Genomic DNA, 27859 nt, shown 5'->3' on the forward strand with positions numbered 1-27859 from the left:
TTTAAAACTTCCACGCTAGCCATGACGTGGGTAGTGGCTCTGTGTCTGGGGCTGTTGTTGCCCCTGGGTCACTCCAAGACAGTCCACATCTATGTCAGCCCCAAGGGATTAGACGGCAACTCGGGGTAAAACAACACCTTTATGTCGCACTATCATTACCTTATTTCACAGTTCGAAACTTCACAGAGACGAACCTATTGTTTATAAATACCATTCCAATGTGTCAGCCCTATGATCTCGGGTAATAGCTTCATTTATGTATATGGGCCGACGAATTCGTTACCTGATTATATAGTATTCGAATTGATAATTTTGCTTTTCTCATGGTATAATGTTGGACGGTAAATGTTCCTTTTTTAAAAATGATCAAATGTATATTTCTTTTATCACAAAACACTGATTCATGGCACACGGGTACCAATTCATAAAATGGTCACAACTACTGATACTTTTTTGAGATTGCATATCAATCCAAACCAACTTTTGAAAGGGAGTTTTGTCCAAAGATGCAGATCAGTTATAAGGACAGGATCTACCAAATGTCCAACTATCCTTTTTCCTTAGCCTTTATAAAACAGCTTCATCTGCCCAGGTTGGATGTCTCCCACCCGGTTGCCACCCTGGACAAGGCCAGGCACTTACTGGACAGCGGTGGCATCAAGGGCAACAGTGAGTAGGTTCTAAGGCTCACCTTTCAAATTATCGGTCAAAATGAGTTTTTGAATATTCCGTAGAGTCGATCCTCAGGAACTCTAAACCGGTAATTTCGAATGTACCAATCTTTGGAACATGTTCATGGGTACGTACCCCTTTGCAATGTAAATGCGTATAAATGTATCGTATAATTCCAGATATCAAAACATCGGCCAGACTCAACCTTGAAATCGGGCCCAACTTCAGCTTAACTATAAATTTTTCTATCTTAATCTCGATTTTAGAATTTGCTACATTAAAAGTTTTGAGAAGCTCACGTAGAACTGAAACTTTATTTTCTCAGACATACAGCATCACAGCAGAGATGCAGACCAACATTAAACAATCGTTAAACTCATCTCTTAATCCAGATGGTAATCTGTGTCGACTAGTAAAACATTGAGAGTAGACTTGAGTAAAAACAGAGGAACTTGCTGGTTTTTGTAATTAACATTAGATTCACTGACATTTCCACTGGTACAACCTGTATATTTTCTGCTAACTTGGTGTCTCACACTCTCTCGCCTTCCTGTAGCGGTGTACGTGGAGCTGATGGGAGGCTACCACAACCTGCAGTCCACCCTACACTTCACACACGCCTACACCCAGCCTGTCACCTTCAGAGCCTACCAGGACCAGGAGGTCCACGTGGTGAGTGGGGATGCACGGGTTGAATGGGAAGATCCACATGATGAGTTGGGAGGGAGGTCAATGTGGTGAGTTGGGAGGTCCACGTGGTGAGTGAGGTCGTGGATGTTGTGAGTGGGGGGGGTCAAAGTTTAGAGTATCTACCGAACATTTATGAAGCATATCTTCCAAAGGTTTCTTGAACTCCAAATGATCATGATTTACCTTGCACCCTCAACGCGAAACGCCACCTTTTATTGCATTGGACAAGCTTAACGAATGATATTACGTACCTGCAGATGCAACCTGCAAGAATAAAGAATGTTGCCACGGAGTGAATCCTACACCATGGTCCTGTTAAACATGTATATGTTACAGTATATGTGTCAAATCAGGAAATGTGTAAATTTCCTGGAATATTTAGGAAATGTGTACATTTCCTGATTCACTCAGTAAATGTACACATGTCCTAAATACTCCAGGAAATTTACACATTTCCTGATTTGAGGGCCTGATTTTTTTACACATTTCTTTATATGATTTTCTTGCTATCTCAAATAATAAAGCTTTGAATTAAAGGAAAACAAAATCATCAATTTACACGAACTCATTTATTGTGGCAATTCAAGCTTGAATGACAACGACTATTACACTTAAGTCCTGCTTTGTAACATTTACACTTGTTGGTTTTGCACTTCTTATACAGTTTTGTTAGGAACTATAGCCATGCTCCATGGAGTAGGTTTGACAAACTTGTATGATGAGTAAAATATTCCAACAGCTCGAGTCTTCTTGTAGTAGACTTAGATACATCCTTCCGACCCAGTTGGAATCAAATGTTTGGACTTTAGTAGAGATTCCTTGTGATTATGGAAAGGGTTTATTCAGACTTGCCCTCATGGTTTCTGTTTTAATGTTACCAGACAGGAGGCAAGCAGTTGTCAGCGAACCTGTTTACACGTGTAACAGACACGGACGCTATTAATATGCTGCCAGCAGATTCAATATCAAAGGTAAATATACCAATGTGGTTTACTTCTAATTCCGAATATATTTCAGAGTAATTTTCTTCGCCTGAAAAAGATGATGTATTCTTTGTTGAGTGAGCACTTTTGTTGCAAACACGAAACATTGTTGTTACATTTTGACATATTTTATTGAATTGTACCGTACGTTCCCGAATTTTTCCAGGTGAACAATTAACTAGCCTTTGCATGTGTTTATGGCAGGTGCTACCGGTGGGGCAGGATACGCTCACCTTTTCGCGAATTCTGGGATCTTTACAATTTTGATTCATAGACACATACTCGGAATAGTTCAGTCGCAATTTCTTTTGGATGTGGAAGGGAAAGGAGTGGATTTTTGTCGCTTTTAATTATTCCGATCCATACTTTCTTAAAGACATGAATAATAATAATCAGCACAACAACCAAGGGAGTATGACCTACCCAGGTGTTGTGGTTAAGGTGCGAGGTTTCATCTTCTGGACAAATACAAGGCATCTGATGATACCAATTCTTTATCTATTACTCAACCGCAAACCCTTCCCCAACCCCCAACCCCACCACTATCGACTGTTTCTTTTGTTTCTACTGGGAGCGGTGAGGCAGCCTAGTAGTAAAAGCGTTTGCTCAACACGCCGAAGACCTGGGTTCGATTCCCCACATGGGTGCAATGTGTGAAGACCATTTCTGGTGTCCCCCGCCATATTGCTAGAATGAATATTGCTGAAGGCGGTGTAAAATCCTACTCACTCACTCACTGTTTCTACTGTAGGTGGTGCAGGTGCACCTACCAAGTGCTGGAATCACCGACTACGGCACGATGTCCAGGTTCGGCACCTATTACTCTAGAACATCATGGTTGGAGATCTTTATCAACGGGGAGCCAGCCAGATTGGCCCAGTACCCTAATGAGGTAGGATGGTAGAGCCAGATTGGTCCAGTACCCTAATGAGGGAGGAAAGTGGAGCCAGACTAACCCCGTACCCTAATGAGGTACTGTGGTAGAGGCAGATGGGTCCAGTACCCTAATGAGGTAGTGTGGTCGGGACATATTGGCCCAGTATCCTAATGAGGTAGTGTGGTAGAAACAGATTGACCCAGTACCCTAATGAGGTAGTGTGGAAGAGACATATTGACCTAGTACACTAATGAGGTAGTGTGGTAGAGACATATTGACCCAGTACCCTAATGAGGTAGTGTGGAAGAGACATATTGACCTAGTCCACTAATGAGGTAGTGTGGTAGAGACATATTGACCCAGTATCCTAATGAGGTAGTGTGGTAGAGACAGACCGACCCAGTACCCTAATGTGGTAGTGTGGTAGAGCCAGACTGACCCAGTGCCCTAATGAGGAAGGGTGGTAGAGACATATTGACCCAGTATCCTAATGAGGTAGTGTGGTAGAGACATATTGACCCAGTGTCCTAATGAGGTAGTGTGGTAGAGACATATTGGTCCAGTATGCTAATGAGGTAGTGTGGTAGAGACATATTGACCCAGTATCCTAATGAGGTAGTGTGGTAGAGACATATTGACCCAGTATCCTAATGAGGTAGTGTGGTAGAGACAGATTGACCCAGTGTCCTAATGAGGTAGTGTGGTAGAGACAGATTAACCCAGTGTCCTAATGAGGTAGTGTGGTAAAGACATATTGACCCAGCATCCGAATGAGGTAGTGTGGTAAAGACATATTGACCCAGTATCCTAATGAGGTAGTGTGGTAGAGACATATTGACCCAGTATCCTAATGAGGTAGTGTGGTCGAGACATATTGACCCAGTATCCTAAAGAGGTAGTGTGGTCGAGACATATTGACCCAGTATCCTAGTGAGGTAGTGTGGTAGAGACATATTGACCCAGTATCCTAATGAGATAGTGTGGTCGAGACATATTGACCCAGTATCCTAATGAGGTAGTGTGGTAGAGACATATTGACCCAGTATCCTAATGAGGTAATGTGGTAGAGACAGATTGACCCAGTATCCTAATGAGGTAGTGTGGTAGAGACATATTGACCCAGTATCCTAATGAGGTAGTGTGGTAGAGACAGACTGACCCAGTATCCTAATGAGGTAATGTGGTAAAGACAGATTGACCCAGTATCCTAATGAGGTAGTGTGGTAGAGACATATTGACCCAGTATCCTAATGAGGTAGTGTGGTAGAGACATACTGACCCAGTATCCTTATGAGGTAGTGTGGTAGAGACATATTGACCCAGTATCCTAATGAGGTAGTGTGGTAGAGGCATATTGACCCAGTATCCTAATGAGGTAGTGTGGTAGAGACAGATTGACCCAGTATCCTAATGAGGTAGTGTGGTAGAGACATATTGACCCAGTATCCTAATGAGGTAGTGTGGTAGAGACATATTGACCCAGTATCCTAATGAGGTAGTGTGGTAGAGACAGATTGCCCCAGTTTCCTAATGAGGTAATGTGGTATAGACATATTGACCCAGTATCCTAATGAGGTAGTGTGGTAGAGACATATTGACCCAGTATCCTAATGAGGTAGTGTGGTAGAGACATATTGACCCAGTATCCTAATGAGGTAGTGTGGTAGAGACATATTGACCCAGTATCCTAATGAGGTAGTGTGGTAGAGGCATATTGACCCAGTATCCTAATGAGGTAGTGTGGTAGAGACAGACTGACCCAGTATCCTAATGAGGTAGTGTGGTAGAGACATATTGACCCAGTATCCTAATGAGGTAGTGTGGTCGAGACATATTGACCCAGTATCCTAAAGAGGTAGTGTGGTAGAGACATATTGACCCAGTATCCTAATGAGGTAGTGTGGTAGAGACAGATTGACCCAGTATCCTAATGAGGTAATGTGGTAGAGACATATTGACCCAGTATCCTAATGAGGTAGTGTGGTAGAGACATATTGACCCAGTATCCTAATGAGGTAGTGTGGTAGAGACATATCGACCCAGTATCCTTATGAGGTAGTGTGGTCGAGACATATTGACCCAGTATCCTAATGAGGTAGTGTGGTAGAGGCATATTGACCCAGTATCCTAATGAGGTAGTGTGGTAGAGACAGACTGACCCAGTATCCTAATGAGGTAGTGTGATAGAGACATATTGACCCAGTATGCTAATGAGGTAGTGTGGTAGAGACATATTGACCCAGTATCCTAATGAGGAAGGGTGTTAGAGTCATATTGACCCAGTATGCTAATGAGGTAGTGTGGTAGAGACATATTGACCCAGTATCCTAATGAGGAAGGGTGTTAGAGTCATATTGACCCAGTATCCTAATGAGGTAGTGTGGTAGAGACATATTGACCCAGTATCCTAATGAGGTAGTGTGGTAGAGACATATTGACCCAGTATCCTAATGAGGTAGTGTGGTAGAGACATATTGGTCCAGTACCCTAATGAGGTAGTGTGGTAGAGACAGATTTACCCAGTATCCTAATGAGGTAGTGTGGTAGAGACATATTGGCCCAGTATCCTAATGAGGTAGTGTGGTAGAGACATATTGACCCAGTACCCTAATGAGGTAGTGTGGTCGAGACATATTGACCCAGTATCCTAATGAGGTAGTGTGGTAGAGACATACTGACCCAGTATCCTTATGAGGTAGTGTGGTATAGACATATTGACCCAGTATCCTAATGAGGTAGTGTGGTAGAGGCATATTGACCCAGTATCCTAATGAGGTAGTGTGGTAGAGACAGATTGACCCAGTATCCTAATGAGGTAGTGTGGTAGAGACATATTGACCCAGTATCCTAATGAGGTAGTGTGGTAGAGACATATTGACCCAGTATCCTAATGAGGTAGTGTGGTAGAGACAGATTGACCCAGTATCCTAATGAGGTAGTGTGGTATAGACATATTGACCCAGTATCCTAATGAGGTAGTGTGGTAGAGACATATTGACCAAGTATCCTAATGAGGTAGTGTGGTAGAGACATATTGACCCAGTATCCTAATGAGGTAGTGTGGTAGTACCCTAATGTAGGAGTGTGGTAGAGCAAATACTCTATTGTGGTAGTGTGGTAGAGCCAGATTGGTCAATTGGTCATTAATTTTACAATCGGAAATAGCAAGAGCAACACATTCACTTAGCCAGTTTTTTAAATTCATACAGAAATTCCTGAACATCGTCTCCGTTCCAAAAGGTCAACATGGCAAGACCTTCACCTACAGTACACACGAAGACTCCAGATGGGTGCATGAGAAGGAACCCTGGGGTTACGGCTTCTGGTAAACTTCAGAATGATGTGTTTGTTTGTTGTTGAACGCCGCACTTAACAGTGCTCCAGCTAGGATGGCGTTCTGTAAATAGTAATGTCTGGACAAGATAATCCAATGATTGGCATCATGATCGATCTACGCCATAGGGATACGATGGCATCAACCAAATCAGCGAGTTAGTCTTGACAAGAATGTTTTGCTATTTGAATGCTCTCATGGGTCACTTCAGAATGATTTATAATTTATATATTGCAAAGTAACGTGAAGGCAAAAATCCTTCGCTTGATCAAAACTAATATAAAAACAATTTGTGTTCTGTTAATGGTGTTGGACTAAATGGGATTATGGACGTGATTGGCTGCGATTGAAGTTGATTCTACTAAATTGCAGGAAACTGCGGATAAATTGTCTTTAAATAAGTGGTCAATGTGTATCTCAAATGAAACATTTGGTGCGCGGTCATTTGGACTGTACTTCAGGATATGGTACGAAGAATATGCGGAATTTGATATATTGGAATAGGTGATACAAGATAATTGCATTCAATTCGAAGTCAGGAATAATATTTGCGTGTTTTGGGTGTACCTGCCTAAACTCTGGACTTGAGACATGTGTTTACAATTTGACGTGATTGATCAACACCTGCATCACATGTGGCCTGAAGAGTCCCAACGTTGCTGTCTGTTCAGGATGTATAGCTGGTCAGACGATGCCGCCAAGATTGACCACATTGACGCCAACAAACATGAAATGACTCTGGTAAATGACACCAACTATGGACTCAGAGTAGGTCAGTAGAACTGAGAGAGAGCCTTCTGCTTTGTAATCTTCTATAATCTCCTTCATAAGCGGTCTTACAGTAACTTGCCTTGTACCATTTTATTCAATGCATTTGGTGAAAAAGACAACAGAAAAGTAGATCATTCATTCAGTATTAATTTTTTATTACATCTACCTGTTAATGCACGAAAATACAACAACGAGACATGAAAAGGTGTGAAGGTTTCCCACCTATTCATGTCTCATTGCCATCTGGCCAAAGACCATGATTCCCATAAACAATTTCAGTTTTACTCACTGAAACACGACATCACTATCCATACTTTCCCCAAATATGTATAATCTTAATGCAAACTGTTGTTGACTCTAAATTTCAAAACTGTATCTTTTTCACAAAACTGGAAAATTGATCAATCCTGGTTCTCTTCAAGCAGAATAATTGTTCCTGATATTGAGTGTTTCTGATTTGTTAAGGTCACTACAACCCAGCCCATCTGGCATATGCCGATACTCAGGGTGGTTACTTCCGGATGATCAACATGCTATCAGAGCTGGATCAGCCGGTGAGAGAAACCTCCTCCTCCTCTTCCTCCTCCTCTTCTTCCTCCTCCTCCTCTCCCTCCTCCTCCTCTCCCTCCTCCTCTACATCCTCCACCTCCTCTTCCTCCTCCTCTACCTCCCCCACTTCTCAACCTCCTCTGCCTCACCCCCTCCATCTCAACATAATCTGCCTACCCCAGTCTTCTCAACCTCCTCCTACTACTCTTCCTCCTCCTCATCGTCGTTGTTGTCCTTTTTGTCGGTTTTCCCTGCATCCTTTTGCTTCAGTCTCATCCCCATACTTCTTCCTCTCGTCCCATTTCTTCTTCTGCATCCCTCTTTTTTCATGCCCCCCTTCCTCCTCCCATTTCTGAGAAAATATTTCTCAACTTCTTAGCCATATGGTGATAGCATATTGAAACAAATACATTTTACAGCCTTTATTTACTAATTCCCTATGCTAATTGCTGTAATATTGCTGATCTGGCATAAAGCAATAACCATTCATTCATTTGCTATGACTTCACTGTGAAAAAAGTTGAAGTGTCTCTTCCTGTTCATCTCTTGTGTTATGGGGGCAGCGGGGTAGCTTAGTGTTTAAAGTGTTCTTTCCTCACGCTGAAGACACGAGTTCGACCATACTGACTCTTTCACACACTCTTGTGTTATCCTTCAAGGGGGAGTTCTACCTGGACCGATCCAATGGCAACCTGTACATCTGGCCCAACACAAAGACGGGCACCTTGTCCTCCTCTGACGTCATCACTGTGTCACTCATCAACGACTGCATCAGGTTCGAGCTATTTGTCCTACCTCCTCGCCAACTGTGAAAAAAGAAACACACTATAGAATGGACTCAGACAAATAAGGAAAGCACCATCAATTAATTCCAAATTACATATACAATCCAACAGATTTCAAATAATTATTCATCGCAAATGAAACGATTCATGTTGTATCTTATGCAACAAATCTAGTTTCGTGGTAACATGACTGGATGTCTAAGGTTTAATAATCTGTGTTTCATTACATTCACCCTATAAGCCTTTGATAACAGATCAATATTTCCCCTTTCATTATCTCCCAAAACTTCCTATTAAAACCGCCGTGATATGTTTCAACCGGATGTCTATACTCTGGTGCACAAGTTCCGTTACATATGTACTCAAAATAATATATATATATATATATATATATACTTATATTTATACAACCATCCCAAACTGTGACGAGTGAGTGAGTGAGTGATAGAGTGAGTGAGTATGGCTGAACGCAATACTCCAGCAATATCACTGTGCGGGACACCAGAAATGGGCTTCACACATTGCACCCATGTGGAGAATCGAACTCGTGTCTTTGGTGTGACGAGCCAACGTTTTCACCATTAGGCTATCCCACCGCCCCAAAACTGTGAACAACAAAGAAAAATTAATACCAGCTCCACATACCAGCTCCACATTAAATCCACTAGTCACTCATAAATTCTTCATACTGTAATAAGTCTGGGCTAGTACAAGCAGCCACACAAACACGCATGCACGTCATCATATGAGCGAAATTGTCTTAATTACGACGTTAAACCCCATTGCATCTCACCTTTTACAGCATGGATTCAGGTGTGAGTAACCTCAATTTTGAGGGGGTTCACTCTGGAGGCGTGTCGCCGTGTTGGCATTACTGGAAATGGCCTGAACAACATCAAAGTTCAAAACTTGGACATTAAGAATCTGGGTGAGGCATAACAACTGGTGCATATGAATACACTGTTGATATATATATTACATCAACGATAGTGAGGTAGCGAAAAATCTAGGAGGGTTGGCTGATAACTTCTGAGCTTTACATAGTTCCTGATCAACAATGTAGGAAATATCTCGGTGTAATCAAGCTCTGTTTGAAGCTGATCGAGAAACGTTTATGACTCGATTGGTGACTAGATCATGACGTCAAAAGAAGGCAAAGACTGCCACATCAACTGGAAAAGTAATCTGGGAAAATGCGGGGACCATCATCAAAAGGCCTCTAGATTGGACGAAGCATAATTTGCTGCACGTTTGAAGCAATTACAGTTGAGAAAGTTGAGATAGTTGAGAAAAGGTGTAAACTACGAAGACAGTCTCATATCTGCTGTCATGTCGACATTTAGCTTTGAATTACTACAGCACCCAGTAGCATTGAAGTACTTCAGGACCTTTCATAATCTCCTGATCTAGGAATATCAACCTTCTATTATTTATAAAAGATCAACCAAAACCAAATACGACTCAAAAGATGACGTCAGTATTGCACTGGCGAACTTCCAGGAGCTGGACTTGTTGAAGTGCATATGGTGTTGTTCTTTCATGGCAATTTTGGAGAACTAAGAGACACGGAAAACTCATGCTGTACTCTTTCATCTAGACAATATAATAATGTGCACATCAGTCTCGAGTGTGCCTCCTTCAATACTGCTTCAACCAACTTATCAGGTCTCGTCGCACTTCCATCTGTTCCCGAAAATGACGGGCGATCGGGTAGCCTAGTGATTACAGCGTTCGCTCTTCAGGTCAAAGACCCGAGTTCGAAGTCTTTCTATGTGATGCTCAGAACGTATTAGTCAAACCTTGTAAGGGTTTGAAAGTTATCGGGGATTGGATGGAATAAGAGGATTGTTGCCAAAAAGCGTTAGGGATCCGAGGGAAATGTAGGTCAAACAAAGGTTAATCACGATCGCCATGGCTTCAGGTAAAACTACCAGTCAGCAAAACCACGAGTAAAAGAAAAGAACAGTTCACTGTTCTACTCCAATAGTTCTAATATTAGCTGAAGTTCATAACCATTTGATGATAACATTCCTGAAAGAAATACAGTTGTCATGATAGTGCATTGGGCCAATCACTGTTTTGTGTTGTTAGGCAGCTTGAGTTTTCTGTAACCACAAGGGTGAAAATGAAGGTAAAGCAATATCAGATCAATGTACATCAGGCCCCGATTTCTCGAAACAAACTTAAGTCTGAGTTTTGACTTAAGTTCAAGTTTTTACTCAAATAGAGAAAATGCATTTAGCAGAATGAACTGAAATTGATATTAAACTCAAGCATACTAGACAATTTGAGTTTGGTGGATGGATTGCTGAAGTTGTTTGGGCTTTTTTTATTTTAAAAATGCAGTTGAGTTAAAAATTCAGCTGTTTCAAATTGGCAAACTCAGTTTGAAATTTGAGTAAAAACTTAAGTTTGTTTCGAGAAATCGGGGCCTGAGCCTCAAACAACAGCATGGTCTAAGCTGTTTTAATCTGTGTCCCCCGCTTTCTCCTCCCCCCCCCCCTTCCTCTTTCTGCTCCTCGCCTTTTCCACTTTGCTTTTCCTCCTCGTCTTCTTCCTCCAACTCTATCTCTCTGTTTCATCCTCCGCTCTCTCTCTTCCTCCTCCTCTCCCTTTGCATGTTCCTCCTCCACTTCTTATTTTGTATTCAACTTATTAACTGTGTTTGTTTTACTAAACATGCTTTTATATTCAACTTTGACATCATCAGGCTCATATGGCGTCGACATCAGGGCAAGTAGCAACATCACTGTATCCCGGTGCGACATCCACTACACCAACGGTGGTGTCAGTCTGTACGGTAATGAAACAATCCACAATTAACAATATGGCGACCCATCGACCTATGTTCAGCACAGAGCTTTTAGTTTACGTGACGACCAGTTCAACTGGTCACAGAGAGTAGAGGTTGGATTACCATTTTGAGAATGAGAAAGCGTTGGTGTGTGTGTGTGTGAGAGAGAGAGAGGGAGAGAGGTGTGTGTGTGAGAGAGAGAGAGGGAGAGAGATTTACATATTAAATTTTATCTATATCTTTATCGAATATTTATTACGGATTAATATTTCTTATTTCTTAGTAAGCTACTAACAGTCTTGAGTTCTGACCCAGACAGAAACATGTTACATACGGTGTGCGAAATAACCAATGGCCTGCTAGCCCGAGGCTAGTAAAAATTCAGTCGGGCCAGTAAATATCCGACTTGTTAAGTTATAATACACTTTTAAATCCTGAGAGATTATGGCCTGATAAAAATGCTCATCGTATTAGCAGCTTAATGATGAAACCAGTGTCTACATTCAAGTTTCGGACTGGCTCGCAAAATTTGGAAACTATTTTGCACACTGGTTTAATGTGGTGTTCCCTCAGGCAAGTACATTTGTTCGATATCTGTATCTGATGTGACTGTAACCCAAACCAGCATAGAGTATACACCGCAGTCACTTGGCTATAAGATTTGAGTGGATCCTGATATTTTCTGTGGACTAACAATAATAACGCGCTATGAGCAAAACCGTATGGTGGCCAAGGGGGGACATCGCTTTTGGATGTTAAAGTGATAACACGACCAATAGCGTATGGTGGCCAAGGAGGGACATCGCTTTTGGATGTTAAAGTGATAACACGATCAATAGCGTATGGTGCCCAAGGAGGGACATCGCTTTTGGATGTTAAAGTTATAACACGATCAATAGCGTATGGTGCTCAAGGAGGGACATCGCTTTTGGATGTCAAAGTGATAACACGATCAATAGCGTATGGTGGCCAAGGAGGGACATCGCTTTTGGATGTTAAAGTTATAACACGATTAATAGCGTATGGTGGCCAAGGTGGGATATCGCTTTTGGATGTTAAAGTGATAACACGATCAATAGCGTATGGTGCCCAAGGAGGGACATCGCTTTTGGATGTTAAAGTGATAAGATGATCAATAGCGTATGGTGGCCAAGGTGGGACATCGCTTTTGGATGTTAAAGTGATAAGATGATCAATAGCGTATGGTGGCCAAGGGGGCACATCGCTTTTGGATGTTAAAGTGATAAGATGATCAATAGCTTATGGTGGCCAAGGTGGGACATCGCTTTTGGATGTTAAAGTGATAACACGATCAATAGCGTATGGTGCCCAAGGAGGGACATCGCTTTTGGATGTTAAAGTGATAACACGACCAATAGCGTATGGCGGCCAAGGTGGGACATCGCTTTTGGATGTTAAAGTGATAACACGATCAATAGCGTATGGTGGCCAAGGAGGGACATCGCTTTTGGATGTTAAAGTGATAAGATGATCAATAGCGTATGGTGGCCAAGGAGGGACATCGCTTTTGGATGTTAAAGTGATAAGATGATCAATAGCGTATGGTGGCCAAGGGGGGACATCGCTTTTGGATGTTAAAGTGATAACACGACCAATAGCTTATGGTGGCCGAGGTGGGACATCGCTTTTGGATGTTAAAGTGATAACACGATCAATAGCGTATGGTGGCCAAGGAGGGACATCGCTTTTGGATGTTAAAGTGATAACACGACCAATAGCGTATGGCGGCCAAGGTGGGACATCGCTTTTGGATGTTAAAGTGATAACACGATCAATAGCGTATGGTGGCCAAGGAGGGACATCGCTTTTGGATGTTAATGTGATAAGATGATCAATAGCGTATGGTGGCCAAGGAGGGACATTGCTTTTGGATGTTAAAGTGATAAGATGATCAATAGCGTATGGTGGCCAAGGGGGGACATCGCTTTTGGATGTTAAAGTGATAACACGATCAATAGCTTATGGTGGCCAAGGTGGGACATCGCTTTTGGATGTTAAAGTGATAACACGATCAATAGAGTATGGTGCCCAAGGAGGGACATCGCTTTTGGATATTAAAATGATAACACGACCAATAGCGTATGGCGGCCAAGGGGGGACATCGCTTTTGGATGTTAAAGTGATAACACGATCAATAGCCACAGCAAAAATAACTTCGTTTCCATTTTTGCGGAAACCTAATGGATACTGGGTAATGTATGTTTCCGCTTGGTTTCAGCATCCGGAAACAGACAATGTGAGTTTCCGCGTAGTTTACCAAACTGAAACTAACAAATCTAGGTTTCCGTCTGATTTCTACAACTGAAACTGTCATTATGAGTTTCCATTTAGTTTCAGGTCGCTGAAAGATTCATAGCAAAATGACTTAGTTTCCGTTGTTGCGGAAACCTATTGGATACTGGGTAATGTAGGTTTCAGCTAGGTTTCTGTACCCGAAACTGACAAGTCTGTTGGTTTCAGCTTTGATGAAATGGCAAACTTAGCTTTGTGTTGTTCCATTTGGGGCTATATTAATTTACTGTTACACTTGTAAAATAATTTCTATATACAGTATCCAGCTTGGGCCCATGCAGGAGGAAAAGCAATAGCCCATTTTATACTGTACTGTATAAGTGTTTATGGTTATATGTTTTAGTGTACATTTGTGACAGACTAGTTATTTTACTGTCTTTCGCAGACAGGTAATTTTTTTATATAATGCACACATTAAAATATAAATTTCCAAGGTTAGTTTCAGCGACTGGAAACTACCGGAAACCAACAAAGTTAGTTTCAGAAACGGAAATTTAAAGTAAAGTATCATTGGTAGTTTCTATTGCATAAAGCAGCTTGAAACCATCATTGATGGGAACGTCAATGAAACGAACGTAGAGGAAATTACTCCATATATACCAGTATATTCAGCATATAACCGACATTAGTGAGTGAGTTAAGATTTAAAGTCACATCGGCAATATTTCAGCCATATCGTGACTAAAGCAAGTTATAAATATATCAACAATTTGAGTGAAATTATAAAATTCTGCCAACGAAGGACAGTAAAATAACTAGATAATCACAGATATATATGTAAAACTAGTAATTGAATCTAAAACATTTTAACTATAGGGGACAACACAATATAAAATGGGTTATAGATCGCCACCAACTGAAGGTAGATCACCATGCTAGGAGCCATGGGGACTTACATTACTTTTGCTACCTGCATGGATCCTAGCTGGATTTACACCATCCCTTCAGCCATTGGCGATTGTAGGAAAATTTAGCCAACAGTTAAAATAACAAAAATACTACGTTTAAAATGTGATAATTTATATTTTACTTTGAAAGTTTTGGGACTTACGTACCCTCTCAGGAGGACAATAATTTTACGCTACGTCAACCCCCTTTGAGGGTACAGCCACTAACAATCTCAGTGACTAATTTAAATTACCAGTAATAAAATATTTATCTATTTACAAAACAGTTAATAAATCTAATTCTTTTAAAAATTCAACTATTAAATGATAATTAGCATTATTAAAAAGATCCTTCAATGTTTTGACATTAAAATACTTATCCCTTGTGACGGAATATTCAACACAGTCAAGCAGGACATGCTTGACTGTGATTCTTTCATCACAAAGGGATACAAACGGATATAACCGACATTAACCTACGCTAAACTGTCTATGTATTCCATGTATGTAAGTTTCAGTTTAGTGTTCTCAGTGTACACCAGTATTCAAATAAAAGATACTGTCACATGAAAGAAAAAATAATTTCAGGAAAAGTTAAACCATATTACGGAAACTTAAGATTCTACTTTGTCTCCTTAACGGTTTGTTAGGTACACTCACAGATGCCTTAAACTTTTAAATTACTGAGGAACCGGTAAGGCTCCATTAGGTTTCAGTTACCCGTTGGCTTTCCGTTTGTTTTTTCTCAAAGTGATACATACTAATACAACTAACTGGGAGTGGTTATGCACATTACACATAACTGTACCAAAAAGGACAATAGTTCGTAAATGTCCAATAAAGAACATAATACAGGCTTCAACAAATTACAAAGTAGACCTATAGATATAAAATATGTTTAAGTTTAACGTCATATGCCAGTGGTGAAAAATGTTGGGATTGAAAGAAAATGAAGTCAATGAACGTTTTGCCTTTTAATTATAGTATTATCATTATTGATCCATTATCATATTCATAAGCACTTTGGAACCTCATAAATTTATTAAATGGCTTTCTAAATATGTCATCGAGTACCTAAAATATAAGGGAATCAGTTTACAACCTGAAAAAACTAAGAGATCTTGTTGGGTACGCCCCTGGATTGTCAGAAGAGGAGAGGTGGGGGCTTATAACTCACATGGACAATGTTGTTTGTGGAATAATTTTGTTGAATGCTACAAGAAAAATGAAAACAAAATACAGATATCAAACTTAAAACCAACTAACGTAATAACAAAACTAATGGGCTATTACCTTGTTCGAGAAAAGTATCCATCAGTATCCACATAATGGAACGATATGCCATTCATCGGCAGCTGCCCCCAAAAACTGTTTCATGTCACGTGATCGGGTTTCACTGGACACCAAAGATAATACACCTGACAAGTTTTTACATAATGTCACAATTCTTTAGAAACGGTGCATGTTGTTTTAAGGGATTAGCTTTCTGAAATACCTAGCGAAATAGGTGACACTAACTCACCCCTTGTTCACTTACATGATGAAAATCAATGAAATTGAACTCACTTAGCTTGTTTTGATTGATATGAGTAAGCACCAACTCATCAATTTTGGTACATAATATGCTGGCCATAATTCATCACTTTTATTATGGCAAAACAGCAGTTACATGTGTAAAGTAAAAGTTCATTCCGACTTCACGAGGCTGTATGTATGGATGGTACGCTTTAGAGAAATGCTACATCTTGGATGTGCTGGGTATGTTGTAGAGTCTCAGCTGTCTCCACTGTAGATGATATAGTCACCAAACATCCTGACATACGTAACCACGAACGTGTCAACAATGATAATTTATAAATATCCGCTGTGACAATAAATACAACATGTAAGATAAACAGGAAGAATAAATGTACTTGCGTTCGCAGAAGCAGTTTCATACTTAATGAAACTGCAGTGTAGACTGGATGTGTACTATGTACATGTATTATGAAATTGTTTTATCATTATGATGATTAAAATAATTTGTGCCAAGATGTCATTTTAATGGATTTTATTGTTGTTGCCATGTCATGAATATGTAAAATATTATCTAACATCTGGTATTTTCTACGGATATCACTTCGTTGTACAATTTATTTTGTTTTCAACTTGGGAATTTAGTGTTACCTGCATGCCTATCATCACAGATTATGTCCATTGTTCTCCAAGTGCGGTCAACCTGAAAATCCCTGTGTGTCGCCCTTATTGTTGTTACCAACATCTCAAATGTCTACGTCACGGTACTAAACCTTTTCAGTATACGTTAGTAACTCTACAAACATAAAGATTATCTTTTGACGGGCCCTTTTGACAAAGACGTCGTGCAAGATAAAAGTAATAAATCAATTAGCGTGTTATCGGTTAATCCTTTCATCTGTGTTTGTTTTTTTTAACTCAGCTGATAATTCCTTTTGCTGCACCTGCATGCATATATTACATAACATGTAGTACTATACCTAAGTTCACTAGATGACCATCAAGTGAATGATGACAAATATACGGGTAAAATCGTTGTATTGCATGCAATATTAATTGCCTACAGAATCTTAGGGAACTACGCTTTGTGGTTTTAAAATAATAGGTCATCAACCATCACATTGTTCTTGATATGATTCAATATCAGGTCAAAAACACAGAAATAGGATCAATTTGGGTCGGTCATATACGATCAACGCATCTGAAAATCTGAAGAAAAGCTTATACTGACTACTTGAGTACTTTATTACGGGAAATACATCCACCGTTCTTATTGTTTCATTCTTTAGGTTGAGGAAATTCTGCCATGGTTGACAGCTGCCCAGGCCTGGGTCCGTCACGGTCGAGGTAGCATGTGCTGCCCCACCTGGCAGTCAGACCACATACTAAAATTGTTGTCCCGAAACCGGAAGCGCTTGATTTGGAATGAATGAGGCCTCGCGAGATGTGACGGACATTGTAAAAACAAACAATTTACATAAACACATATTGCACTTATCAGTGTTTTTCCAAGCTTGTGAAGGGTAAGCAGACTATTGGCATGTTAACAATAGAACTGAAAAAACACACAACCTAATTGACTACCCATAGTCTTTGTTTGAAATGCCGCCATCTTTGTTCAAATGTGCACGCGCGAGATTGGAAAAAACTTCGTTGTTGTTTCAAGTAAGTCTATGAGAGTAAGGTAGTAGAAATGGCAGTCTGTATACTTGCTATAGTTTTCTTGACACATGGCAACAAACTTGACAATCGAAGCTTTGGGAACAAGGATCCGGGAACTCAAGCGATCTCAACGGAAGCCCAAGACAGAGAAATTGGCAGGTAGGTTTCACATAAAATTAATTATTTTCTTCTTATCATAGCAGTCATTTTGCATCGAATTAAACGTTTTCGGTAGGAACCTTTATCTTACAGTAACGGTGCGCTCGCATTTCGATTTCTCCCACGGTTATTAATGTGGACATTGCATTTTGGTGTGAAATCTGTTAAAAAACAACATTATTGTTGATACCAGCTGAACATTCCGTTAAAATATAACCATAAGACAAGTATACCTTTGTGTTCCTGTACGTTGAGTCTGATGTTTTTTAATTTTAATTTCATGCGGCAGCTCATTTTGTTGCTGGGCACAACCAACACCATAACCAAATATTTATTCTTCAGTCATTTTTTCTGAGTGTAATTTTGTCTCAGTATTATTCTTTTCTTGTCGGACTATTTCAATTATGTATCCAGCTATATTGGAACCGTGTACTGGAGCGGCGTTTATATAAGACACTTGGCTTGTTCACCTTTCCAGGTTATTGATGGAATAAAAATATATTTTAAGAAATTGTTATACATGTATCCAGCAAGGAAACACACATAGATGAAACCAGTAGTTCATGATATTCCGGTGGAAAATATTACCGATCGACATATGTTCATGATCTAAATGTGTGTCTCTTTTTGTTTTAGGCTATTGTGAGAAGAATCATGGAAAAGTTCCCGGAGTACCTTGAAAATCCATTAAAAGTTACTTATTTAAGGTAAAAAAACTTACCCCAAGTTTTATTATTGCTCGTCATCATAATCAAGATATATGTTTGGTTTTATAAGATTAGACACGTCAGTAATACAAAATACAATTAATTCGTTTCTTGTTCACCATTGGGTAAATCTAGCATCTAATTATTTCATTGTCAGGTATCTAGTACTAGCAGTAGAATTGACATAGCATACTATGTAGTGCATATTTGCTGCATAATCATGTCTGTCATGTTAATAGAAAACTTCTCACACCCCCGCAGTAATGCATATACATGTAGTTGATATACCACAATTACTTATTACTTGGTTTGATACATGATAATAATCAAACTTATGAATGTTTGTGTCGGATTGTAATAATCTATTATTGGACGAATGAAAACTAATTCATTTGCTTTTCTTAATAGAAACCTTTTGGATAATCTGGAGGAGCAAGACGGACGATCGACGTCGGCAGATTACAGGAAAGAAAAACAAAGGAAAGATGCTAAAAGAAACAAAAGAATCTGATCTGTAAGTTCCTGAAACTGGATTATATAATATCATTTGTACCGGTTTATACACTTCCTGACACCAATTTAAAACACCCTGAGTCACTGACATGATGTGCTACATATTATCACATCGCTATATACCTGTAACAGAATACCTTTCCTTATCACATGCCATTACCCATCACCGTAATGTGCCATTATCTAATTAGAACAAGTGCCGCTCTCAAGAATAAATGTTGGACATAACTTTCGCAGTGCAAGAATTTCATTTTTCCCCAGAAACTCCAACACCTCCTGAAGGATCTAGCTGGGCAGAGAAAAGAACACAGAAGCTGGCTGCAGTCCTAACCCTAGAATTGACATCGCCAGTGGTGTCTGAAGCTCCAGCAGCAAAAATGAAGAACTTGCGACACCATCCAACAAGATGCTTTCCAACCACCTAAAGGTCTTAGGAATAGAATGGAATATCTAGATGTACATTCAATTATCTCCTGTAGTCACCCTGTTTAGGACAAGAACATCTAAATTTGTTGTTTCTGGAGACTAAGATTAAAGATTAATGTCCCTCAAATTAAAAATGCCAATCTCTCCATAATATTTATTTGAACAAACTCTCTCTCTCTCTTCTCTCTCTCTCTCTCTCTTCTCTCTCTCTCTCTCTCTGTGTGCTTTGTGTCAATGTTTAATTGAAACATAGATATGATATGTTTATGATGAATAAAGAGAAATCGACTGACATGCCTGATTTTGTATTTATTTATTTCTATGTCCATGTGGTGTTGAGGTAACTGTAGTTGAAATGAGTTTATTTTATATTTCAATGTATCATGAATAAAATATATGACCTAATACATTCACATATATAATACACTCATTTCAACTACAGTTGATTTAGTTGAATAATCATAATTTAATATGGACATATGGTAATCACTGAATACTAATGATTGAAACCAAATGGAGCCATACAGATTCTGATTTACTGAAACTTATGGAACATTTTAAAAGTTATTAATAGAAACGAAATTCACAGGGAATCATAATTGATCTAAGTAAATACAATGTATATGAAACCATCTGAAAGCAGAGGATAAGGGAAACCCAATGGAACCTCATAGGAATCTGCGTAACGGAAACGCACTGGAACCATACAAGAACCTGGGTAACGGAAACGCACTGGAGCCCTACAGGAAAAAGGGTAACGGAAACGCACTGGGGCCTTACTGGAAACTGGGTAACGGAAACGCACTGGAGCCTTATATGGAAACTGGGTAACGGAAACGCACTGGAGCCTTATATGGAAACTGGGTAACGGAAACGCACTGGAGCCATGCCGGTTTCTGGGTAATTTGTAAGTTTCCGTTTTCCGGAAACTTGAAGGAAATGTAGAGAAACGTTCCGGAAACCTAGTTGAAACGTAAGTTTCCGTTTTGTTTCCGTTAGGTTTCCGGGGTCCGGAAACCAAGTTATTTTTGCTGTGAGCGTATGGTGCTCAAGGAGGGACATCGCTTTTGGATGTTAAAGTGATAACACGATCAATAGCGTATGGTGGCCAAGGAGGGACATCGCTTTTGGATGTTAAAGTGATAAGATGATCAATAGCGTATGGTGGCCAAGGAGGGACATCGCTTTTGGATGTTAAAGTGATAACACGATCAATAGCTTATGGTGGCCAAGGTGGGACATCACTTTTGGATGTTAAAGTGATAACACGACCAATAGCGTATGGTGGCCAAGGTGGGACATCGCTTTTGGATGTTAAAGTGATAACACGATCAATAGCTTATGGTGGCCAAGGTGGGACATCACTTTTGGATGTTAAAGTGATAACACGATCAATAGCGTATGGTGGCCAAGGTGGGACATCGCTTTTGGATGTTAAAGTGATAACACGACCAATAGCGTATGGTGGCCGAGGTGGGACATCGCTTTTGGATGTTAAAGTGATAAGATGATCAATAGCGTATGGTGGCCAAGGTGGGACATCGCTTTTGGATGTTAAAGTGATAAGATGATCAATAGCGTATGGTGGCCAAGGTGGGATATCGCTTTTGGATGTTAAAGTGATAAGATGATCAATAGCGTATGGTGGCCAAGGTGGGACATCGCTTTTGGATGTTAAAGTGATAACACAAGACGAAAAAGTTGCATGTGTATATCAGGTTCCCTTCTCTTATTATAGCTATATCGTGAAGAGCGATGCTTATGTTGAACACTGGATTGTCTGGTCCATAGTCGATTATTTACAGACCGCCGACATATAACTGGAATATTGATGAGTGCGGCGTTAAACAACAAACCAAGCAACCAATCTATCACTTTCTTGCCATGTTATTTCCGTCTCGTGATATAATTTTCTAGTCTCACGACGGTAACTGAAGGATCGAAAGCGATGTCCCTTCACGGCCACCATATTTCAGTTATATACACTGGGTCTTTTTTTTCAAAAGAATAGCCAGTAATTTTTGTTTCAATAGCATATTTCCTCAGGGACTCAAAGAACAACGTGATAACAGAAAAGGCATTCTATAAAAGGAATCCAGAGTTCTTGTAGTTTTGAACATCTAAATAATAACATTGCAGCTAATCTCTGTGGGTCTGGGTCCCGATCCACAAAGTGTTCGTAACATTACGACCTATCGTAACGCTATACTACTTCACTGGCTAACGAATGACGTACTGCTACTAAAGCTTAGTGGATAGGGTCTCTAACCCTATGGTTAATTACCTTCCTAGTCAAATGAGGGCGGCGGCGTAGCCTAGTGTGTAAAGCGTTTACCGTCACGCCAAAGACCCGGTTCGATTCCCGACATGGGTACAACGTGTGAAGCCCCTTTCTGGTATCCCCGACAGTGATAATGCTGGAATATTGCTAAAAGCGGCGTAAAACTAAACTCACTCACTCACCATAGTCAAATTCACCCAATCTGAAGTTATGACAGGTTCAGGTCATAAAAAGACAATTCTAATTAAGATATATGTATAATTTATAGCTCGTCACGCTGAAGGCCAGGCTTCGATTCCCAAAATGGGTACAATGTGTGGAGCGCATTTCTGGTGTCCCCCGGCTGTGATATTGCTCGTGATAGTGCACAAAGCGGCGCAAAACCATACTTATTCACTCATTAAATGGCCAAGCAAACACACTTGTCACAGATCGTATGTTTACTAGAATACAGCAAAGTCGTTTTCCAGGGGAACGTCTTCATGTACAGATTCGTATGTTGAATACTTACAGGTGGAGACCGGACCACGTTAACGCCGTCTGGCAACGTGGTCGAAGACAACCATATTTGGTTGTTTGCCCGCGTTGGGGGCACTGGTTACAACGCTATCACGATTGATGGCGTCGGCAACGTCGCCCGTTACAACCACCTCCACGACGGCCAGTACACAGGGGTGATGTGGAGGGTATGTGTGTTGACGGCATAATCAGTTCATTGATTCATTCAGTCTAAAGTTCCTGCCACATCAGCAGACCAGTCTTCATGAGAAGGTTTCTATGTTAGGTTAACTTGTGTTTCTTAATGGTTTGTGCGTGTGTGAAATAAACATACAAATGAATATAAAATGACATATAGAAAATGGTCAACTGTAATATATGTTATATTTAGGATTACATTTTCTCAATAAAGTACAGATTCTAGTACTTTTGTTAAATGGCATTTCATATCCATAGCTTTCGGTCGTGGTGTCGTTCAAATTAACACTTGTAAGATGGGTACACACGGTTCGTGATCTGGAGACCGCCTCCGTAGTGTAGTGGTTAGAGCGTCCGCCCGGAGAGCGGAAGGTCGCAGGTTCGATCCCCGACTGCGTCATACCAAAAGACGTAAAAATATGGTATTTGTTGGTCCCTGCCTGGCGCTCGGCATTAATGGGTACAACAAGGACTGGTCGGCTCGGAGTCAGTAAAATATGTCTGAGTGGGATATTCATGCTTCACTGCGGCTTGGTATCTCAGTGAGCTAGCACTATAAAACCAGCTTAAGTCTGGGCTAGTACAAGCAGCTGCACATACACATACCCACGCATGCACGTCGTCATATGAGCGAAATATTCTCAAGCACGATGTTAAACCCAATTTCACCTCACCTCACCTCGTGATCTGGACAGTCAGTGGCTGAGTGGGCTAGATAGCTGAGGGCCCGGGTTCAAATCCCGGATAGGACGCAACCTAACAAAATACTAGATTCTGTTCTTTACTGAGAAAGTTTAAACATAAATATAACATTATGTAAAACGTACATATGCATATTTTTGATTATTGAATGTCTATCTTTTGAAAGCTTTAAATTCGACTAATATCTGTGATCTAATTTCAGCTGACTGTCCAGTAACTTAAAATGAGTCACTGCAATCATGCATTTGTATAAAGTATCCATAATTTTTATTTGATCAATGTGTGACTATGCACTCATTAATTGCTGCACTGATACACATTATATATTTCAGTTATTACACAAATGGTGGCGGTGGTGGTGAAATTGGGTTTAACATCGTGCTTGAGAATATTTCGCTCATATGACGACGTGCATGCGTGTGTATGTGTATGTGCGGCTGCTTGTACTAGCCCAGACTGAAGCTGGTTTTCTAGTGCTAGCCCACTGAGATACCATGCCGCAGTGAAGCATAAATACCCCACTCAGACACATTATACTGACTCCAAGCTGACCAGTCCTTGTTGTACCCATTAATGCCGAGCGCAAGGCAGTGACCAACAAGTACCATAGTTTAACGTCTTTTGGTATGACGCGGTCGGGGATCGAACCCGCGACCTCCCGCACTCCGGACGGACGCCCTTACCACTACACCACGGAGGCGGTCACACAAATGGTGGTATAACGGAATGGATTGAATAAAACGTGTCCCATTTTCATCAGTTTAGTTTGCGAAGCGAAGGTATTCGACACAAACAGGTTAACCTTTCTTCTTAAAACCCCAACATATATTGTCAAAAGACCACAACCTATTCATATATTAGAATGCTTGAACCAACTAAACCACTTCTTGGTTGCCAGGGTAACGACAACATAATGGAGTACAACCACATTCACCACATGTGTGCCAACAGTACTGATTGTGGCGGGGTGCACTCGGGAAGAGACTGGGCTGCAGTGAGTAGCAAAGAAAATACTATCTTATGTACGCAATACTTGTTTTCGTGAATTTACTCTTCTGTGTTTCCCCGGAGACCCCTTGCATAACTGCTTCGAGATATTCCGCGTTTCTTAATTATTCCCTTGTATGCAACAGCAAATATGTAAATGTTGCGTTTGTCAATGATATGAAAGAATTCTTGGTTTGTTCTGAAGCAATGATTTAATTGAAGAAATTATTAACACCATTAACTGCAGCGTGGCAACCTGATCCGATACAACTACATCCACCACGTAGTGAAGCTCATGCCTGGTGCCGAAAACAGGGGCATCATGCTGGACGACCAGTACTCCAGCGTCACCATCGAACACAACGTCTTCTACAAGGTTCCAGACACTAACCCTATCTCCAACTGAGTTCATTACGCGTTATCTATGAGAACTAAACAGCCTCTATTCCGTGTAAGACGACTTCCATAACAAACGCAGTGAAATTTGTAAAATAACGAAGAAGCTAAACAGATGGCTTGCTTGGCGACAAGGACGATCGCAATCACAACGGTATATACGTTGTAACCGTCGATATACAAAACGTTTCATTTCACAGAACCAATACCACGTCAACATCGGCGGCGGTCGAGACAACATCGTTCGATACAACGTGTTCTACGATGCTGTTGACTACCCCATGAACGTGGACTTCCGTGGTGTCCTGTATAACATCATCTCGGGCTCAGCTGTATGCTAAATTGATGGTAGGGATACCAAGGTCCCCTGACAACTGCTCCTTCATAAGAGTCTCCTTTTTCATCTGATAAACCACGTTTCTGTTACAAGGGGAGGTAGAGTGGGAGGGTAGTCGTTGCGTCTTCTTGGGTCTTGGCGATTATCTGAAGCCGGTCCTGATGTTAATTATCCATTAATGATCCATTTATGACTGATGTTTCTCAGGGAGGATCCTGCTATGGCATGTAGGAGTGGGTTCATCCACCCTTGCTTAAACCATAACCATCTTTGACAACTTTTACCTTCATCGTGTACTAACACAAATTGTCTTGTAACCCAATATGTTTCTAATTTCCAGACCTTTCCATACAAGACAAAACCGTGGTCAGAAAGGTATCCCAAACTGGCTTCCATAGATTCCAATTCTCCTATGGACCCAATGGGTAAGAAAGAAACCAAAGTACCCTCTTCCAACTCTTACTTCTGTATTCGCTATCACCAGCCAGATACTCCATCACTCCTATGTCCACGGGTTCTGTACCGTCATCAGACGAATTGCCATATCACCGATACTCCAATTTCCATTCTTAAAATTCTCGGGATGACATAGCAATGAAGATGAATACCCTTATCAAAAACATATACGCAAAGAAAAACATATACACAAAGAACTTAAATAGGCACGCCCTGTATCTTTGCAATGATAGATTTTCAACACGTACATAAAACTTCTCGTCCTGACCCGTATGATCCTTTGACTTATAAAAAACGACAAAATGATTGGAATCCAAGTTGATTTTATGATGATAATTGCTTATTTTAAATAAAAACCCACTGATTTTCATACACAACCATGTCTGTACAACTATGGCCCTGGAATGTTTAATGTGGAATTTATTGTGAACATTTAAAATGTCATTTTGCGTGTCTTACACGATTCAAAGACAATACCGAATGTAACCCCCACGTGACTGTATGACAGCCAGCACTCTCCTCCTCATACCCCCATCAGTCTCCTGGTCCTCTGAAGAGCTAGTCTACGCCATTCCTCGTGTAAAGCAGCTCCAATTGGGCCAGGTTCTGTACAGGAGGATCCCTTTGTTGCACACGACGACCAGTAGATAGATCAGTGTGGCAGATATGCCCCAAATGATTAAGATCGGGCCTCATTCAGTCATGAGATATGTCAGGGGGTGCTTAACTAAGGGCTTTGTACATAGATTGAATTGTTCTTGAAGGGCTTGTGTTGCACTGTAGAACACGTGAGGATCGTCTTCAATGTTTGGTGAATTTATCACCAAACCGCAAGTAATAAGAAGCTCTCTTTTTCTGTTCGTTTTGCATGTTAGAAGTCTCCTGCTGATACGAAAGTCAAATTTTGGACTCATCGAACAGGAAGACCATTGATAACCTCGACAAGTACACGCTTTTTGAAACCTATTATTTAAATGTTTGTAGATATGAACGCATTTTATGACTGCATTTAATTAGTTTGTCTGTTGTAGTCCCAGTGTCTGTGGTTTTTTCAGGCAATCAGATCTACGACAACGTTTTCTACAACAAACGTCCAGAGATCGTCCAATACCATGGCACTGGTCTCACCAAGAAGGAATACTACGACGTTCATGATAACTTTAAAGTAAGGCTCCGTTTCTTTTGAAAGTGTATCAATTAAACTAACTGGTAATGAAGATAATAATATGTTTATTTGCAATGTGAATTGTTTTCAAATATTTTATTTTTAATGTTCAATTACCCTGATCTTTCATTTTAGGCCAGTCCTGCTGATTTTTGGTCTCCTGGTGAATATGACTTCCGGTTCCGGTGTTCAGCAAAAACCTGGGCCAATCGAAACTCAGTTACCCAGCCAATCGATATCAATGCTATCGGACCACGTCATCCCACGGGACCCAAATACATGCAGAAAGGTAATCGCCTTGACATCTATGATGTGCCGCTCAAAAAGCAAATTATACATTGGTATAATGTACAGTATAACCTGGTTATAATGCCACCGTTTGTCCAGTAGAAAATATGGCATTATATCCAGGGTGGCATTATAACCAGGAAGGGCAGTTAGCGGTTCTATGCAATCAACAAGGTGACTGATCTGATGTCTCCTGTAATGAGCCTTGAATGGCTGGATAATCCCAGCATCTAGGGGCTGCAGGTGACTTGTTGTAGGTTGCAGGAAGTGTAAAGTCACATGTGTTATCCTATCTGGGATTAAAAGACTACTTAAAGCATTTATGAGTTTGGTCAATTAATTTGAGTCATGTCAATTAACCAATTACGGTATGTAAACGACATGCAGCCAGTGATATTGGCATTATAACCAGGGTAAAATTACTTTTGTTCCACAAACCATTGGCAGATGGCATTATATCCAGTTTGGCATTACAACCAGGGTATTATACAGGCAGGAAATCTTTTCTGACAAAAACATGGTATTATATCCAGGGGGCATTATAACCAGGGGCATTATAACCAGTGTGTACTGCACTTTTAAGAACATCTTTCTTCATAACAAACACGTGTAGACATTTTAGGTATCTGAAACTTGTCTTTTATGGCAGTTCAACCATTGAAGGGCTTTTTCTTTTCTTGTATCTGCGGCTTAAAATTATTTTATCATTGATTATTATCTACTTTTATTCCTGTCAAAAGCATGTAGCGAAAGATTAATTATGGAAAACACGACCGCTTCTTTTACAGCTATACGACAGTATCACAGCACGTCACACCCGGCTTCTTGTAGTGGACCTATCATCGGATAATGCCCACGCTGAACTTTATATGACAACGTGTATTTGATGATGTAAATAAAGTTGCAGATAATTA

The 27859-nt window shown here is 40.4% G+C and overlaps 1 protein-coding gene across 1 annotated transcript; it reads left to right on the plus strand.

Annotated features, from left to right (window-relative positions):
- The first annotated feature begins 2 nt into the window (after positions 1 to 2).
- Positions 3 to 27859, plus strand: LOC124259691. The gene is given in 20 exon segments (XM_046693882.1): positions 3 to 125; positions 593 to 669; positions 1229 to 1344; positions 2244 to 2333; positions 3097 to 3237; positions 6432 to 6547; positions 7228 to 7328; positions 7793 to 7881; positions 8536 to 8651; positions 9464 to 9488; positions 9490 to 9589; positions 11372 to 11461; positions 22432 to 22604; positions 24215 to 24310; positions 24551 to 24679; positions 24900 to 25047; positions 25377 to 25461; positions 26548 to 26657; positions 26793 to 26946; positions 27734 to 27859. Coding segments are annotated over 16 exon segments (1704 nt in total). The 5' UTR covers positions 3 to 21; the 3' UTR covers positions 25041 to 25047; positions 25377 to 25461; positions 26548 to 26657; positions 26793 to 26946; positions 27734 to 27859.

The sequence above is a fragment of the Haliotis rubra genome, unplaced genomic scaffold (assembly GCF_003918875.1).
Source record: "Haliotis rubra isolate DU_JTF1 unplaced genomic scaffold, ASM391887v1 Scf732, whole genome shotgun sequence".
Classification (NCBI taxonomy): Eukaryota; Metazoa; Mollusca; class Gastropoda; order Lepetellida; family Haliotidae; genus Haliotis; species Haliotis rubra.